Source organism: Mobula birostris, chromosome 8 (genome assembly GCF_030028105.1).
Source record: "Mobula birostris isolate sMobBir1 chromosome 8, sMobBir1.hap1, whole genome shotgun sequence".
Lineage (NCBI taxonomy): Eukaryota > Metazoa > Chordata > Chondrichthyes > Myliobatiformes > Myliobatidae > Mobula > Mobula birostris.
This window is the reverse complement of record NC_092377.1, coordinates 92,614,203-92,633,489: the sequence shown is the minus strand read 5'-3', so window position 1 is coordinate 92,633,489 and position 19,287 is coordinate 92,614,203. Positions and strand designations below refer to the sequence as shown.

The 19,287-nt window shown below is 43.4% G+C and overlaps 1 protein-coding gene across 3 annotated transcripts; it reads right to left on the bottom strand.

The window, feature by feature from the left end:
- Window positions 1–2,503: 2,503 nt before the first annotated feature.
- LOC140202240 (cystatin-F) lies at window positions 2,504–18,931 on the bottom strand. 3 transcript variants are annotated; one of them, XM_072267110.1, is made up of 5 exons: window positions 18,823–18,931; window positions 13,151–13,212; window positions 12,215–12,357; window positions 11,305–11,421; window positions 2,504–2,869 (listed from the first exon to the last, which is right to left on the bottom strand). In XM_072267110.1, the coding sequence occupies exons 1-5, from the start codon at window positions 18,873–18,875 to the stop codon at window positions 2,792–2,794; spliced, it is 453 nt and encodes a 150-aa protein (XP_072123211.1). In that variant the 5' UTR covers window positions 18,876–18,931; the 3' UTR covers window positions 2,504–2,791. The 3 variants fall into 3 exon arrangements, with proteins under 3 accessions (XP_072123211.1, XP_072123213.1, XP_072123212.1); XM_072267112.1 differs by lacking the exon at window positions 11,305–11,421; XM_072267111.1 differs by lacking the exon at window positions 13,151–13,212 and having other exon boundaries at window positions 18,827–18,931.
- Window positions 18,932–19,287: the final 356 nt, after the last annotated feature.

The following is a 19,287-nucleotide window of genomic DNA, read 5'->3' as shown; positions in this document are numbered from 1 at the left end:
ATTGCTGGGGCCCCAGCAGAGATATTTAAATCATCTTAGCAGCAGGGGATTGGAGGATAGCCTATGTTCTTCCACTGTTTAAGAAAGGTTTCAAAATAAACCAGGAAATTGTAGGCTGGTGTGCCTGACAGCAGGAATGGGAAAGTTTTTGGAAGGTATTCAAAGGGACCTGATATGTGAATATTTGGATAGACACGGACCGATTAGGGATAGTCAGCACAACTTTGTGCATGGGAGATTATGTCTAACCAATCTCAAAGTTTTTTGAGGAAGTTACCAGGAATGTTGGATGTTGTCTGAGTGGACTTTAGCAATGCATTTAACAAGGTCTCACATTGGAGGTTTGTCAAGAAGATTCAGTCACTTGGCATTCAAGATGAGGTAATAAATTGGATTAGACACTGGCTTTGTGGGAGAAGCCAGAGAGTGGCAATAGATGGTTGCCTCTCTGACCGGAGGTTTGTGACTAGTGGAGTGCTGCAGGGATCAATGCTGGCTCTGTTGTTTTTGTCATGTATATCAACAATCTGGATGATAATGTAGTTAACTAGATGAGCAAATTTGTGGATGACAGCATGATTAGGGGTGCAGTAGACAGGGAGGAAGACCATCAAAGCTTGTAGCAGGGTCTGGACCAGCTGGAAAATGGGCTGAAAAATGGCAGATGGAATTTAATACAGGCAAGTGCGAGGTGTTGCACTTCGGTAGGACAAAACAGGATAGGTCTTACACAGTGAGTGGTAGGGCACTGAGGAGTGCAGTAGAACAAGTAGAGGTCCATCATTCATTGAAAGTGGTGTCACAGGTAGATAGGGTGGTAAAGAAAGCTTTTGGCACATTGGCCTTTATAAGTCAAAATATTGATTACAGGAGATAGGATGTTATGTTGAAGTTGTACAGGACATTGGTGAAGCCTAATTTGGAAAGATGTAAATAAGGTTGAAAGAGAACAGAAAACTTACAAGGATGTTGCCCGGTCTGGAACACCTGAGTTATAAGGAAAGATTGAACAGGTTAGGACTTTATTCCTTGGAACATAGAAGATTGAGAGATTTGATAGAGGTGTTCAAAGTGAGGGGTCAGAATAGGGTAAATGCAAGCAGGCTTTTTGCACTGAGGGTGGGTGGGACTACAACTAGAGTCATGGGTTAATGGTCAAAACTGAAAAGTTTAAGGGGAACAGGAGGGGAACATTCTTCACTCAGAGGGTCATGAGAGAGTAGAATGACCTGTTAGCTCAGGTAGTGCATGCAAGCTTGATTTCAACAATTAAATTTGGATAGATACATGGATGGTAGGCTATAGTCCTGGTGCAGGAAGTAGGCATTTTAAATGGCTCAGCATGCACCGGATGGGCTGAAAGCCCTTTTCTGCACTGTACTTTTCTATGACAGTTATTGCCTGTTCTCTCTATCAATTGTCTGGGTTTCAAATTCCCTTCATTTCCCATTTCTAGGAGAAGATACAATTCCTCCTTCTCCAGTATATCTACACTTTTCTTGATTCATAACACTATGGCTCTTTTGACTGCATGTCTTAACATTTATCAAGATATTTTTGTTATAATAAAGTGCATCACATTTTGCTCTGGAACCTGGTGTATTGAAATACCCAAAATGCATTTTGCCTAGCCCATTAGATGAACAAAACACTTGTATATTGAGGAATGACTGTAATTAAGGTCCATTTTCAAAAGCAAGAGCATTCCAGCTGAACATATGCCTCTTGCTTCTCCCTACAGCCCTGCAATTTTTTCAACCTGGTGTATATTGAATTATCCTTTATTACTTGCAACCTCCAATTTTCTAGATTTTAACCTCTCATTGTATTTGCATATTAGTTTTCAATTACTTTTACTTCATTGTCAGTGATTATCATTCTGAAATTCTTACTGTCCTTCTGAACAACACTCCAATTGTGCTGAACCAATGTTGTATGAAGGTGCATGACTTCTTGCTTTGAAAATGTGCCTCTTAATATAAAAGCCAAGGTCCAGTCTGCTTTCACTAGTTTCCTCATTCTTGTAATTGATTCTTAAACAAGTTTTTTTTACTACCCCTCCCCCAGAACTGTAACAGGATTATAGAGCTATTAGGCCATAGTTTTACAAGAGCTACATCTCTCTACTTGTGTCTGTACTCTTATTTATAGACTCTAGCTGATAACCTTCTATTGACCATTAGGTATGGCATGATAGGTGATAGTTTTACTTTGGAGGCAGGAGGTTGGCAGTTTAATCCTCAAACTGGAAATCTAATCTAATTTCACAGAAGAAAATGCATTGTGCAAGGTTCCACCCTTGGAATCAGATCTCCTAGGTGCATATATTACTGTTTTGAAAAGGATAGGTGCAAGTTTTTGTTCAGTTGTCTGTTCCCCACATGTATTTTAACTGCTATATACAAAATCTCATCATATCTTTTACGCAAACTGCTGTATACCCTATATTATAATCAGTGGCTATTCACATCATTGCACAAGAATAAAAGAGGTGCTACATAAATGCAGATTTAATTTTAGGATGGTAATACATTTGAAACAAGACACTCAGTATCTTTGAAAGAGAATACAATTGTGAAAGTTGTGCCACCAATGTTACTAGCAGTTAAACTCCAGGTTGCAGACAAATTACCGTAATAGCTGGACTCTTCCTCTACCCTGGAGAAAGCTGAATCATCTTTGATCTGCATATTTTCTATAGCAATTACAGTGTGATTAGAGGAAAGTGCCATTGCCATTCTGGAAATTTGAAATGTAGTGGACTAGGAGAGAAAAATGGATCCAGCAAATTTTATTGGCAGTTATTTAGGATCACATTCCAAATGTGTCTCCATGGAATAACCCATACATCAAAGCGACAAGCCAGTGTCTGAAAGAGAAGTGACACGAGTTAGTAAGAACAAAAATGTATGTATTAATTGTGTACACATCCACCTCACAGGAACTTAGAACATAGAATAGTACAGCACAGTACAGGCCCTTCGGCCCACAATGTTCTGCTGACCCTCAAACCCTGCCTCCCATACAAGCCCTCACCTTAAATTCCTCCATATACCTGTCTAGTAGTCTCTTAAACTTCACTAGTGTATCTGCCTCCACCACTGACTCAGGCAGTGCATTCCACACACCAACCACTCTGAGTAAAAAACCTTCCTCTAATATCCCCCTTGAACTTCCCACCCCTTACCTTAAAGAAATGTCCTCTTGTATTGAGCAGTGGTGCCCTGGGGAAGAGGCACTGGCTATCCACCCTATTCCTCTTATTATCTTGTACACCTCTATCATGTCTTCTCTCATCCTCCCCCTCTCCAAAGAGCAAAGCCCTAGCTCCCTTAATCTCTGATCATAATGCATACTTTCTAAACCAGGCAGCATCCTGGTAAATCTCCTCTGTACCCTTTCCAATGCTTCCGCATCCTTCCTATAGTGAGGTGACCAGAACTGGACACAGTACTCCAAGTGTGGCCTAATCAGAGTTTTATAGAGCTGCATCATTACATCACGACTCTTAAACTCTATCCCTCGACTTATGAAAGCTAACACCCCATAAGCTTTCCTTAACTACCCTATCCACCTGTGAGGCAACTTTCAGGGATCTGTGGACATGTACCCCGAGATCCCTCTGCTCCTCCACACTACCAAGTATCCTGCCATTTACTTTGTACTCTGCCTTGGAGTTTGTACTTCCAAAGTGTACCACCTCACACTTCTCCCGGTTGAACTCCATCTGCCACTTCTCAGCCCACTTCTGCATCCTCTGCAATCCCTCTGCAATCTTTGACAATCCTCTACACTATCTACAACACCACCAACCTTTGTGTCATCTGCAAACTTGACAACCCACCCTTCTACCCCCACATCCAGGTCGTTAATAAAAATCACACAAAGTAGAGGTCCCAGAACAGATCCTTGTGGGACACCACTAGTCACAATCCTCCAATCTGAATGTACTCCCTCCATCACCAGCCTCTGCCTTCTGCAGGCAAGCAAATTCTGAATCCACCTGGCCAAACTTCCCTGGATCCCATGTCTAACAAGGAATTATAAACTGCAGAAAGCAGCAATAATGTTAGAAATGACAACTGCCAGCTATCCCCTCCCCATTATTCTGCATCTTGTGTTACTTCAGGTACACACTCAGTTGCCACTATTAAGTATCCTGTACACCTGCTTGTTAATGCAGGTATTTAATCAGCCAACTGTGTGGCAGTAGCTCAATGCAGACATGGTCGAGGTTCAGTTGTTGTTCAGACCAAACACCAGAATGAGGAAGAAATGTGATCCATGTGACTTCAACCGTGGAATGATTATTGGTGCCAGATGGGAAGATTTGAGCATCTCAAACTGCTGATCTCCAGGGATTTTCATGTACAATAGTCTCTAGAAATGACAATGATGTAAAAGAAGAAATCCAGTGAGTGGCAGTTCTGTGGATGAAAACACCTCATTAATGAGAGGTGAGAGGAGAATGGCCAGTTTGGTTCAAGCTGACATGAAGGAGACAGTAACTCAAATAAACATGTGTTTCAGTAGTGTGCAGAAGAGCATCTGAATTTTGAACCTTGAAGTGATCCAGAAGACATACACTACAGGAAGTACCTAATCAAGTGGCCACTGAGTGTACAAATCCCTTTTAAGTATTCCCCCCCTCCCCCCCAAATCTGGTTTCATTAAGAGCAGCGTCACAGCAGTTAGTACGGTTGTATTGATTCCTGGGACCTGGGTTTGATTCGCACCTTGGGATCAACTCATATTCTCTCCATGATCATGTGGCTTTCTTTCAGAAACTGTTTTGTCTCACACCCCAAAGCCATGCTGATTAGCTATTTGTCTGAATTACCCCTGGGAAGTGCAGGAGCATGAAGTATAGAGAAGTAGACAGGTGAGGTAGAGAGCAAGCGACAGGGAAGAGGAAATGAGGGAGTTGGTCTGGTGGGATCTGATGAGGTGGGTGAAATGGCCTCTGTATTCAAGATAAAGTTTAATGTCATTCAACCATGCACTTGTATAGAGCTAAATGAAACATTTTTTCTGGGGCTAAAGGGGAAAAATATAATCACACACAGCACATACAGTTACGATCCAGCACATGCAGTCGCAAAATAAAATTAGCACAGGTCCCCAAGCGGCAGGGCCTGAAGAATGACAAAGATGTAAAGTGACCAGTGCAGGATGAGAGTGGGTCTAAGAGTTGTGCAGCGGGAGGGCATGATATTCATATGGGGTGTACATGTGTGATGGGTGACAACAGAGTGTAAAGAAGCCAAAAGGCTGGGGGAAGAAGCCATTATCCGGTCTGACAGTTCTGGTTCTCATGTTGCAGTACTTTCTGCTGGATGGCAGGAGGTCAAACAGATTGTGGGAAAGTTGGAGGGGTCCTTGATGATCCTGGTGGCACTGCATATGTAGTACTTCTGATATATTATAATTGAATACAGGCATTACCTTTTAAATCTAACACACCAGGTATTAAAAATTCCCATTTCCCTTCACCTTCCTTCCCCAACCCCATTCCAATGCTCTAGACTGAACTCCAAACTTTAATTTTGTCCCCATTTACCATCACAGCTTTCTATAGCAAGATTGTCAACTAATAGTTTTTCAGAGAATAAAAGGCCAGAACATACAAGATGGTCAAAAGAATAGAAACAAGTAGCAAGAGAGTTTGGAACCAGAGGACATAGCCTCAGAATAGAAGGAATCCCTTTACAGAGATGAGGGGATTTCTCCCCCAGCCAGAGGATGATGACCCTGTGGAATTCATTACCACAGATGGCTGTGGAGGCCAAGTCACTGGGTATATTTAAAGCAAAGTTTGATAGGTTCTTGATTGGCAAGACTATCAAAAGTTTTGGGGAGAAGGCAGGAGAATGGGATTGAGAGAAACAATAGATCAGTCACAATTGAAAGGTGGAGCAGTCTTGATGGGCTGAATGACATGATTCTGTTCCTATCTCTTATGGAGACATGGGATTCAGATACAGAAAGTAGAGATTGATAAACTTTAAAAGCAACATTATTGGATCCTTTAAAACACAATGGGAAGGTAAGAAAGGCAGGGTAGCAACATCAAAGCATTACAAATAATTCAGTTTTGTTGTCATTAACATTTAGAGACCAGCTTTGGGAAAGTTACTGATGATCGTGCATAGAGTGAATAAACAATTCACTAAGATGATTGCATGTTTAAAAGGAATTGGCACAGAAATTTATAGTAGAGAACAGTATAAGCAAATTAGTGTTCAAAAGGTTCCTCATGAAAGAATATATTTTTTTTTGCAGTCACTTAAAAGGTAAATGGGGCCATTAATTGACTGAATCATAAAAATTGATTTTAGTAGTTGAAATAAAGCAGAAACTGAAACATTTGGTCCCTTGTGTCTGCACTTCCATTCACATAGATCTTCTACCTTAATTCCACTTTCTGGTACTAATCCTATATTCCCTCAATTCCTCCAAAATCCAAAAAAAAATGATTTATTGATATCCATCATAATTATATTGTGTGGAGTCTCCACAACTCTTGGACAAGAGTCCTTCCCATTGCTGCCTTGAATGGTTGGCCCTTTAGATATTATTTTTGCAAAGTTCAATAAGGCGGAAATGCTAATGTTTAGGCACACTGAGTTTAAATGAAGGGAAACAGATGGAAGTGAAGTGAATTTAAAAATCAGTCGCTCTTGGTTTCAACGGTGTTAAAGATTTCCTCCAGCTTGGCAACAATTGGAATCTGCTGGCTGGAGGCCAGGAGCTTCTCACAGGAGAAATCTCTTATCAAAACTTCTGCAGAGTAGAGATCTGTTCCTGATCCAAGAACATTCGCTCTTTAACTTGGAGCTCGGTGCCAAAAGATGGTGTCACAAAAAAAAGGGAAAGGTTGCCAACATTTTCCAGGGTTAGTGATTACTTGCTAAGCACAAATTCAATGGAAAAAAAGCAGCGATAGGCTTGTGTTGCCATTCGCTAGACCGGCTGAGTTAGTATGTGTTTTTCAAAAAAAAAAAAAAAATTTAAGGCCACCCTATTAAGACCACAAGACATACATCACAACACAGGCTCCCTGCAACGCTACCCGGCCCCCACCTATCTTTGTATCTGCAGACTTGGCTACAAAGCCATCAATTCCATTATCCCAATCATTGACATAAGGTGAAAAGAAATGGTCCCCACACTGGCCCCTGCAGAACACCACTAGTCACTAGCACCATCTCGGATCTCAAGACCCTGCAGCGGATAGTGAGGTCAGCTGAGAAGATCATCGGGGTCTCTCTTCCCGCCATTACAGACATTTACACCACACGCTGCATCTGTAAAGCAAACTGCATTATGAAGGACCCCATGCACCCGTCATACAAACTCTTCTCCCTCCTGCCATCTGGCAAAAGGCACCGAAGTGTTCGGGCTCTCACAACCAGACTATGTAACACTTTCTTCCCCCAAGCCATCAGACTCCTCAATACCCAGACAACAGGAATTCTGCAGATGCTGGAAATTCAAGCAACGCACATCAAAGTTGCTGGTGAACGCAGCAGGCCAGGCAGCATCTCTAGGAAGAGGTACAGTCGACGTTTCAGGCTGAGACCCTTCATCAGGACTAACTGAAGGAAGAGTGAGTAAGGGATTTGAAAGTTGGAGGGGGAGGGGGAGATCCAAAATGATAGGAGAAGACAGGAGGGGGAGGGATGGAGCCAAGAGCTGGACAGGTGATTGGCAAAAGGGGATACGAGAGGATCATGGGACAGGAGGTCCAGGAAGAAAGACAAGGGGGGGAGGCCCAGAGGATGGGCAAGAGGTATATTCAGAGGGACAGAGGGAGAAAAAGGAGAGTGAGAGAAAGAATGTGTGCATAAAAATAAGTAGCAGATGGGGTACGAGGGGGAGGTGGGGCCTAGCGGAAGTTAGAGAAGTCGATGTTCATGCCATCAGGTTGGAGGCTACCCAGACGGAATATAAGGTGTTGTTCCTCCAACCTGAGTGTGGCTTCATCTTTACAGTAGAGGAGGCCGTGGATAGACATGTCAGAATGGGAATGGGATGTGGAATTAAAATGTGTGGCCACTGGGAGATCCTGCTTTCTCTGGCGGACAGAGCGTAGATATTCAGCAAAGCGGTCTCCCAGTCTGAGTCGAGTCTCACCAATATATAAAAGGTCACATCGGGAGCACCGGACGCAGTATATCACCCCCGTCGACTCACAGGTGAAGTGTTGCCTCACCTGGAAGGACTGTTTGGGGCCCTGAATGGTGGTAAGGGAGGAAGTGTAAGGGCATGTGTAGCACTTGTTCCGCTTACACGGATAAGTGCCAGGAGGGAGATCTGTGGGGAGGGATGGGGGGGGACGAATGGACAAGGGAGTTGTGTAGGGAGCGATCCCTGCGGAATGCGGGGGGGGGGGGGGGAGGGAAAGATGTGCTTAGTGGTTACGGAGAATAATATGTTGGACCCGGAGGCTGGTGGGGTGGTAGGTGAGGACCAGGGGAACCCTATTCCTAGTGGGGTGGCGGGAGGATGGAGTGAGAGCAGATGTATGTGAAATGGAGGAGATGCGTTTAAGAGCAGAGTTGATAGTGGAGGAAGGGAAGCCCCTTTCTTTAAAAAATGAAGACATCTCCCTCGTCCTAGAATGAAAAGCCTCATCCTGACAGCAGATGCGGCGGAGACGGAGGAATTGCAAGAAGGGGATGGCGTTTTTGCAAGAGACAGGGTGAGAAGAGGAATAGTCCAGATAGCTGAGAGAGTCAGTAGGCTTATAGTAGACATCAGTGGATAAGCTGTCTCCAGAGACAGAGACAGAAAGATCTAGAAAGGGGAGGGAGGTGTTGGAAATGGACCAGGTAAACTTGAGGGCAGGGTGAAAGTTGGAGGCAAAGTTAATAAAGTCAACGAGTTCTGCATGCATGCAGGAAGCAGCGCCAATGCAGTCGTCGATGTAGCAACCATCCTCCCGCCACCCCACTAGGAATAGGGTTCCCCTGGTCCTCACCTACCACCTCACCAGCCTCCGGGTCCAACATATTATTCTCCGTAACTTCCGCCACCTCCAACGGGATCCCACCACTAAGCACATCTTTCCCTCCCCCCCTCTCTCTGCATTCCGCAGAGATCGCTCCCTACACAACTCCCTTGTCCATTCGTCCCCCCCAATCCCTCCCCACTGATCTCCCTCGTGGCACTTATCCGTGTAAGCGGAACAAGTGCTACACATGCCCTTACACTTCCTCCCTTACCACCATTCAGGTTGGAGGAACAACACCTTATATTCCGTCTGGGTAGCCTCCAACCTGATGGCATGAACAACGACTTCTCTAACTTCCGCTAGGCCCCACCTCCCCCTCGTACCCCATCTGTTACTTATTTTTATGCACACATTCTTTCTCTCACTCTCCTTTTTCTCCCTCTGTCCCTCTGAATATACCTCTTGCCCATCCTCTGGGTCCCCCCCCCCCCCCCCAGTCTTTCTTCCCGGACCTCCTGTCCCATGATCCTCTCGTATCCCCTTTTGCCTATCACCTGTCCAGCTCTTGGCTCCATCCCTCTCCTTTCTCTCTTCTTCTATCATTTTGGATCTCCCCCTTCCCCTCCAACTTTCAAATCCCTTATTCACTCTTCCTTCAGTTAGTCCTGACGAAGGGTCTCGGCCTGAAACGTCGACTGTACCTCTTCCTAGAGATGCTGCCTGGCCTGCTGCGTTCACCAGCAACTTTGATGTGTGTTGCCTCAATACCCAGAGCGTGGACTGACACCAGCCTACTGCCCTCTACTGTGCCTATTGTCTTGCTTATTATTTATTGTAATGCCTGCACTGTTTTGTGCACTTTGTGCAGTCCTGGGTAGGTCTGTAGTCTAGTGTAGTTTTGTGTTGTTTTACATAGTTGTGTAGTTTTTGTATTGTTTCATGTAGCACCACTGTCCTGAAAAACGTTGTCTCATTTTTACTGTGTACTGTACCAGCAGTTATGGTCAAAATGACAATAAAAAGTGACCTGACTAGCAGCCAACCAGGAAAGTTCCCCTTTATTCCCAATGTACCTTCTGCTAGCCAACCTTCTATCTATGCTAGTACCTTTACTGTTATTCTCTTGTTTGGCAGCCTCGTGTGGCTTCTTGTCAAAGGCCTGAACATCCAAGTACACAACACCCACTGACTCTCCTGTGTCTATTCTACCTGTCACTTCCTCAAAAAAATTCCAACAGATTTAAGAAATACTTCCCCTTAATGAAACCGTGCTGATATTTGGAAGGCTGTAGAGGCTTTGGAGAAGGCGCAAAAGAGGTTCACCAGGATGCAGCCGAGATTAGAGGGCATGTGTTACAAGGAGGATTATTTTCTGTGTTTCCCCAGGGTCAACATGTCCAGTAACAGAGCAGGAGGAAGTTCAGAGGAGGTATGCAGGGTAGTTCTATTTTAAACAAAGTAAGGGGTAGTTGGAATTTACTGCCAGAGGTGCTGGAGGCTCTTCTGATGTGGAAGAAGCCTTTAAGAGGCATATGAGTGTCCAGAGAACAGAGGGACAAGAACCATGTGCAGGTAGTGGGATTTACCTTAATTAGATTCCATTAGTTTAGTTAGTTTGGGAAAACATCTTGGGATGAAGGGTCTGTTCTTGTGCTGCACTCCTGTTTTATGTAGGGATATGGTAAAGGCTAGAGCAAAAATGGTCTGATTATGTAGGGACGTGTAAGTTTCAGAGCTATGTTCCAACCACAAAGAAAAAAAAAGTCTATGTATCCAGTGTTTCCAATGTGGCCTTCTCCACATTGAGACCCAATGCAAATTGGAGAACTGCTTTGTTGAGTACCTCTGCTCCACCTGCAAAAAGCAGGATTTGCCAGTGGTCAACCATTCCTGTTCTGACATGGCAATCCATGACCTCTTCTGCCACATGACACACTCTCAGGGTGGAGGAGGAACACCTCATATTCCAATTAGGTAGCATCCAACCTGATGGCATGAACATTGATTTCTCCTTCCCCCTTCTATTCCCCACTCTGGCCTCTAAATCTCTTCTCTTTACCTGCCCATCACCCCCCTTATGCCCTTCTTCCCTTTCTCCCATGGTCCACTCTCCTATCAGATTTCTTCTGCTCCAACCCTTTTACCTTTTCTACCCATCACTTATTAGTCTCTTACTTCATCCCCCCCCCTCCCATTTCCACCTTTTTAAAATGCTGGCATCTTCCCCTTCATTTCCAGTCCTGTTGAAGGGTCTAGGCCCCCCCCCAAAAATGTTTATTCATTGCCTGACTTGCCAAGTTCTTCCAGCATTGTGTGTTGCTTAAGAAAATAAAGCTAGGTTGTTTTACCTTAATCAATGGTGGGCTTGTTTGAAAGGAGCAGAATTTGAAGTTGTATGGCTTTCCTTTGCGACAAACTGTTCTTCCAATCTCAATGTGCAGAATGTACTTAAGTCCTGCAACAACCTACAAAACAAAAAAAAGTGAATTCCCCTTTTAAGTATCTCCTTGGGACACACTTAATGGACTGGATTTACTCTAAACAACTGAGAGGCAAAGGATGGAATTAATACCTAGATTTGCTATTCTCATGGCTCAAAGGAAAAACTAAATTCACTACATCTTTGGATTCTTAGTCTAGATCTGCATATTGTTTTGAGGTTGATGCTATTTCATGCTAAATATCTTAGGTTAAGAAACAATATCTTTAAATTGGATCAATGTGGTGTGGCTGCAAATTTCTGGATTGTGTGTATTGGTTTGAGGAGTGAGAATTGGTCTACGGATTCCTGGGTGTTCTGGAAGACTGACTCAGCAACCTTGCTTCAACTCACTGAAGGAGGGTCCAAGCCTTCTGAGTTGGGAAGAGTTGCAAAACCTTGACTCCTGGAGAAATTAGTTTTCTTTGGAAGAAAGAGGAGACAGAAGATGGAGGAGAGATCTACAAAAAGTCTGACAGGGTGAACATGAAGACCCACTTTCCATGGCAGAGATAGTCAATAAACAAAGTGCAAGGATTGAGAGGGACAAAAGGAAATAAAGTACTTAGCAGTGGAGGCAAACCAAATGGTGCCTGGGTGAACGCAAGAACACAAGTAAGAGCCGAGAAAAGGAAGCAAAAATAAAAAAAAACAAACAAAACAAAACTTTTTGGGCAGTCTTGGATTAATGGCTTGAATGGCCTGGCTGTCTTCCATTGGATTGTTAGGGATGTAGTAGAAAACCACAGCCCTTAACATCTGAACATGATCCTTCTTACCTGTATCTGTGCTCTTTGTATCTTCCGGACTTTATACAGGTAGATGTCATTTGATCGGTTGTTGTAGTCATAGATTGCTAATATGGTGGCATTTTGAACTCCTGGGTTATCCTTGTCGATATCTTTTGGGGCTCCTGGTTCATCTGAAACATTGCAAGAAACAACGGCAGTGAGAGGAGGAAGGATCTGCATGCCAGTGGGATTGCTAAAGTCCCTTTATCATTAAATGACTGCATCAGATATCAGAGCTTAGATATCACCAACAGAAAATGTTGGAAATATTCAGCAGATTACACAGAAGCTACCTCTTCCTCCAGGTATGATTCTATGACTAGGCTGTGCATGATTGGAACCCAGAATTTACATTTTGATGGTGTGTTTTGGTGCTGATTGAGCGTTCTGGTGCTTTACTGTCTCCAGGGGAGTTCAATGAGGTTTGGAGCTAAGTATGTGGCCTGGAGGACTGGTAGCCTGGGGACAAGGCGCAAAGCCATCACTGACTCCACTGTGTCTTTCCACTTGAGGCATCGAGCAAGGTTGAAGTTGACTAGGATGAGAGCAGAGGACTGGTGGGTTTTTGGTGCCATATGCCTGTGTTTGACTGGTTTTCCCTCCTCCTTGCTAGATGCTAATTGGAGGAAAGTGCAAGAGCCTTGGGATCCAAGTTGTTAGGATTGATCAACAAGGCTGTGGACTCATTTTGGGGGACTTTGAAGTTCATGTTAAATTCCCCAATTTAACCCTACCCTAATCAGGGGACAATTTACAATGACCAATTAGCCTACCAACCAGTTAGTCTTTGGACTGTGGGAGGAAACCAGAGCACCCGGAGGAAACCCACATGGTCATGGGAAGATTGTACAATTCCTTACAGGCAGTGGTGGGATTTGAACCAGTCACCTGTACCGTAAGGTGTTGTGCTAACCACTACATTACCGTGCATGCTGGGCATTTGATGTTTTCTTGAATGGGTTCCATGGTGTTTGTTTGTTTCGTGGCTGCCTGTGGAAGGACAAATCACAGTTGTATTCTGTATAGATAGCTTGATAATAAGTTTACTTTGAACTGTGCAAAGAGAAAGATTTGTCACATACACATTGAAACAGTGAACTGTATTATTTTTCATCAAATTATTTCAGTAATGATTGTACCAGGTAGCCTGCAAGTGTCACCATACTTCTGGTGGCAAGAAAACATGCCCACAACTCACTAACACTAACCATTTGTCTTTGCAATGTGGAAAGAAACTGTAGCACCCAGAGGAAATCCACATAGTCACTGGGAGAGCGTACAGAACGCCTTACAGGCAGTGGTGGGAATCGCATCCTGATCAGTGATCTCTGCCACTGTAAGGCAATTGGGCTAACTGCTGTCTGCATCAACTTGAAACATTGACTGTTTCCTCTTCCCTCAGATGCTGACTGTTCTGCTGAGTATTTCATCTCATTGAAACCTATTGAAGATTGAAAGGTCTCAATAGAGTGGGTGTGGAAAGGATGTTTCCTATAGTGAGGGTACAGCCACAGAATAGAAGGATGTCCCTTTAGAATAGATAAGGAGGAATTCGTTTAGCCAGAGGGTGGTGAATTTGTGTAATTCACTGACATCGGCAGCTGTGGAGGCCAAGTCATCGAGTATATTTAAAGCAGAGGTTTATAGGCTCTCAATTAGTAAGGGCATCAAAGGTTACGAGAAGGCAGGAGAGTGAGGTTGAGAGGGATAATAAATCAGCCATGATGGAATGGCAGAGCAAACTCATTGGAACTGATTCTGCTCCTTTGTCTTAGAGTCTTATGGTCTATGGTTTTTCCAGCAATTTTTGTTTTCAATTTCAGCATCTCCAGTTTAAAAAAAAACAGCAAGCATTAGATACCCTCTTTCCAGTGTGGGTACAAAGAGCCTCTGATCTGTGCAGTACAAGTTTCGCTCGAACCCTTGCCCTGAATTCAGGATACTATCCTCGCTGTGACACTAAAACAGTTCATTTTCAGTTTAGCAAAAATTCAAACCTCAAGCAAGAATTCACAAATAACGTGATTTTCCACTCTTTGCTCGAGGCTCGAGTTTCTTTGCACTAATCATGGCCACTGACACACACCCGCACATGCGGATATAAATTCACATCTCACTCTTTGAAACCTATTGAATATTAAAAGGCCTAGATTTAGTGGTTGAGGAGAGGGCGTTTGCAAGAGTGGGAGAATTCAGGACCAGAGGCACAGCCTCAATAGAAGGACATCTCTCTGCAACAGAGATGAAGAGGGATTTGCTCAGCCAGAGGGTGGCAACTCTGTGGAATTCATTACCACAGACAGCTGCAGAGGTCAAATCTTTGGGTAGATTTATAGTGAAGACTTGTAGGTTCTTGATTAGTAAAGGCACCAAAGGTTATCAGGAGAATGGGGTTGACAGGGTTAATAAATCAGCCATGATGGATTGGAGAAGCAAAAAAAAAACTTGAGTTGCATGGCCGAACTCTGCTCCTATGTCTTATGGTTTTGTAACATTAAAATAGAATGACAGAACTAAGCAGTTGACATCAAGTTCAGCAAGGCCTTTTATCGTGCTATAGTAATATTGATAGTGTTCGAATTTGTTCTGTATTTCATTTAAATACCTAATTTAATACTCAGTTTGTCTTTTGTTATACCTATTAATTATTTCCACAAAACTTTTGGCTAATTAGACTAAAATTTACTGATCCAGATGTGTCCCAGTTAATCAGAATCCACAGTACAAATAACATGGATAGGGAATTAGGGGTCATGGTTAGCAAGTTTTCTGATGACACGAAGACTGGTGGAGTTGCTGACAGAGTGGAGGGCAGTCCAAGGCCATGAGGTGATATTGATGTGTTGGTGAAATGGGATATCAAAAAACAATGGCAGATGGAGTTCAATCTTTTTCAATGTGCAACAATGTATTTTGGGAACCCGAATGAGACCAGGACATATACCACAGATTGTCGGGTCTTGGGGAATATAGAGGAACAGCCGGACCTTGGAGTTCATAGGTCAAGGTGATTATATGGTTAAGACAGCAACTGGGATACTTTATTAATGGGGAGGGGGCATTGAGTACAAAAACAGGGACACCCTGCTCCGACTTTGTAAGACATTGATCAGATCTCGGTTAGAGGACCATGTGCATTTCTGGTCAACCCATTATAGAAGGGATGTGACAGTGCTGGAGAGGGTGCAGAGGAGATTCATTGTGATATTTGCCTGGGATAGAAGAGTTCATTTATGAGGACAGACTGGAGAGTGGCTATGTCTGTCTGTAAGTGCATACAGAGGAGATTGGAAGGGGACGCAACTGAAATATGAAATGAAGGCTAAGGACAAGTTAAGCTGCAGGAAAAATTTCCCTCAAAGATAATGAAGCTAGAGGTGATAGATTTAGGGCAAGTGGTTAGAGGGGATCTGAAAGGGGGGGGAGGGACCATCTTCACCCAGAGAGTAGCAAGTACTTGGAATGTACTGCCTGAGAGAGCAGTGGAAGAGCAACATTTATGTTTCATCTGGTTCACCCTGGAGGCTTGAGAGAGCTGCGACTTGGATCAGCCTACCGCTGGTCCTAAAGAGCTGGAATCATTGTATCACTACAGCCTTTCGCCTTCTTCTGCAAGTCATCTATGGCAAGCTCAGATCAAGCATCAACTTCATGTACATGTATTAGAACTTGGGCCAAATGGCACTCTGCCAAGTTGCCCACGATGCAGTAAATCATAAACACAAGAGATTCTGCAGATGCTGTAAATCCAGAGGAGCACACAAGTGCTGGAGCAGCTGAGCAGGTTAGGCAGCACCGGGAGATAATAAACAGCTCTGTATCTTCCTCTCCACAGATGCTGCCTGACCTGTTGAGCTCCTCCAGCATTGTGTTTGTGTTACTGAGCAACAGCAAGGTTCATAAAAGTGCCAAAACAGTCGGAAACATGTTGCCAAAAATCATCTGATTTGGATGGTGCTATTAAATGGGAACACAACACCAAATGGATATATCCAAGCAAGCAATCTGAATAGTGCATTGCAACACTCAGTTGATGGGTGAAACTATGTGAAACTTTACTTAGATATTCCACTTCCTCTCTATGACCACAGCATTCATGTTGTAGGCAGTTAGATTAAGTTCCAGAACAAACAGTGTAAACACCACTGAAATAAAGATTAAAGAATGCTGGTATAGATTAAAATAACAGACATTTGTAGTTAAAGGAGGAACTGTGTCAAATTGATGTGGGGGTGACAATAAGAAAGAAACAAAGTACAATGTGTCAGGAAGCACCCAGAGAGATTATAGAACTTACTGATGAGTCACTATAACCAAATGCATGGCTCAGTGCCTCTGCTTATTCACCACACTTGCCTCCTCACACACCAATGTCTTTCTTCCTTCTACCTCTGGACATAATCTCAGCTCTTTTTGCTTCACACAGTTTTTCACCAGGCTATAGGATTCCTGCTCAATGGTGCAAGTCCTTGATTGGTAACACCTTGCTCAGGATCCAGTGCAGTATGGGGTGGGAGAACTCTTTCATGATATGGTCAGACAGTACAGGAATAGGCCCTTTAGCCCACACCACCAGTGTCGGCCAATAATCATCTATTTAAACTAATCCCATTTATTATCTTGCACCCATTCAACTATTAGGCCCTTGGCCCATCGAGTCTGCTCTGCCATTTTGTTATGGCTGAACCACTTCCTCCCCTCAGCCTCAGTCTCCTGCCTTCTCCCAGTATCCTTTAATGCCCTGACTAATCAAGAAGCAATCAACCTCCGCCTTAAATATGACTTGGCCTCCGCAGCTGTCTGTGGCAACAAATTTCACAATTTACTACTCTTGCTAAAGAAATTCCCCTCATCTATTCCAAAAGGACACACCTCTATTCTGAGGCTGTGTCATCTTGTCTTAGACTCCCCAACCGTAGGAAGCACCCTCTCCATCAAGACCTTTTATGATTTGATCTGTTTCAATGAGGTTACCCCCCCATTCTTCTGAATTCCAAACAGTAGAGGCCCTGGGCCATCAAATACTCCTCATATGACAAGACTTTCAATCCCAGAATCATTTTTGTGAAGCTTCATTGAACTATCTCCAATATCAGCACATCCTTTCTTAGATAAGGAACACAAAACTGCTCACAATACTCCCAAGTGAGGCCTCACCAGTGCTTTATAAAGCTTCAGCATTACATCCTTGCTTTTACATTCTACTCCTCTCAAAATGAATGCCAACATTGCATTTGCCTTCCTCACCACTGACTCAGCCTTTAGGGCATTCTACATGAGGACTCCTAAGTCCCTTTGCACCTCAGATTTTAGACTTTTCTTTCCATTTAGAAAATAGTCTACACTTATTTCTTCTGCTAAAGTTATGACATCCCATACAACATTGTTATTAAAATGTGTCATTTTCCAAAGTGTATTTTCTATTAAAGTTAATAGTATACACAGACACACATGCACTCAACCGGGGGCAGTGTGGTGCAGTGTCCAGGGTGGGATTGGTGCTGCCCATCCCCCCCCCCCAGTATTCACTCAGCAGAAGCAGATGTATGGTCATCTGCAGATTTCAGTGGTGTTGGATGGCTTGAGTTTGGACTCTTTTATTAAGTGGCTGTATCTTTATCTCATACATGGCAAGCGTGCTTTGTGCTGTGTGTTATTGTCAGTACAGTACTGTGCTTTTGCATCTTGACCCGAGTAACACTGTCTCATTTGACTGTATTCAGGAGTATTCATGCATGGTTGGATGATAATTAAACTTGAAATGAAATGGAATTGGGGGGAAAAGCACAATAATAAACTTCACTACTTTTCTAATATTACAAGGAGCTCATACTGAATTGAACTAATTGTGACACCTTGTCCCATTATCCAGGGCAGTGAGAGATGGGAGAAGAGCGCTATCAAGTCCTGTAGCCCACGCTAGTTATGTTGGCCAATAAGCATCCATTTAAACTAATTCCATCTGCTATCACAGCACCAGCAACCCAGGTTCAATTCCCAATATCGTCTGTAAAGAGTTTGTGTATTCTCCCCACAAGCACATGGGTTCCCTCCCACATTCTAAAGACACACAGGGCTAGTTGGTTAATTGGTCACATACATGTAATAGGGCAGCAGAAATTTGTAGGGCTGGATCCCCAAATAACAAAAATAAATAAAACAGCCACAACATACTCCCCAGATCTCTCCCTCATATAAAAAAATCATTTTCCCCACACTAAAGATTATTTACAGAGGCAAGCAGGGCAGTCTCAAGACATTATTACCTTAAAAAGCATAGGTTTTTATTTAATGCCTTTAGAAGCTGCATGTAAATTGGATACAACATTTGTCCTCAAGAGACTGTTGGAAGAAGTTGCTCAGTCTAGCCTACATTTGCATACCATCCCAAATATCACCCTTGTACTCAAACTGTAGCAGAAGCCACATCCTCCCAGAGAGTACAAGCAACACATTTACTGAGCAAAGTGCTACCTCTTTGACTTGTTGCATGCACAACTAACAATTCTCCCTCAGTTACTGCTCAGAAAGCATTCCACAAGTAAACAGCCACTTCAAAGCAAAACACGGTCACAGAAAGAAGAACCACCAGTTACTTGCCATCTGAATGAACTAAACCAGCCAGAAGCAGTAGAGTGACCATCAACATTGTACCCAGACACTCCACACACACCAACTGCTTTCCTCTTTGACTTCACCACAGGTCAGGAGGGTTCAGCCACAGCTGGGCCCTTACTGGTTGTCTCCTAATTACAAGCATCTGTTTGAGCCAATGGAATCGTAGCTCATTGTCGTGGTTTTGCAACACATTGTTCAGAAACCACATGCTGCAGAGAGCAGGCAGCAGCCTTTCAGGTACATCTTGAAAATTAAGATGTTAATAAGAGTTGACTAGAGAGGAGCTGGTCCAAAGCAAGTTGAGCATAGAACACCAGTCGGGTCAGAAGGTTCCTCTACTATGATAATGTTTAAATTGGACCAAAAGCCAATGTTACCTTAAATAACTAAAACACACAGCAGATCTGGCCCTAACTTCCAGATCACTTAAAACTGCCCTTGAA

What these genes read in the sequence shown, in the direction of transcription:
- LOC140202240 (XM_072267110.1), bottom strand. Translation starts at nt 18,875, where the DNA reads ATGTTGATGGTCACTCTACTGCTTCTGGCTGGTTTAGTTCATTCAGAT. An exon ending in TTAGTTCATTCAGATGGCAA is followed by an intron (nt 13,213 to 18,822) that starts GTAACTGGTGGT and finishes TTCCACAGGCAG; the next exon opens with CCACGAAACAAACAAACACC. An exon ending in TCAAATGCCCAGCATGCACG is followed by an intron (nt 12,358 to 13,150) that starts GTAATGTAGTGG and finishes GCAATGTTTCAG; the next exon opens with ATGAACCAGGAGCCCCAAAA.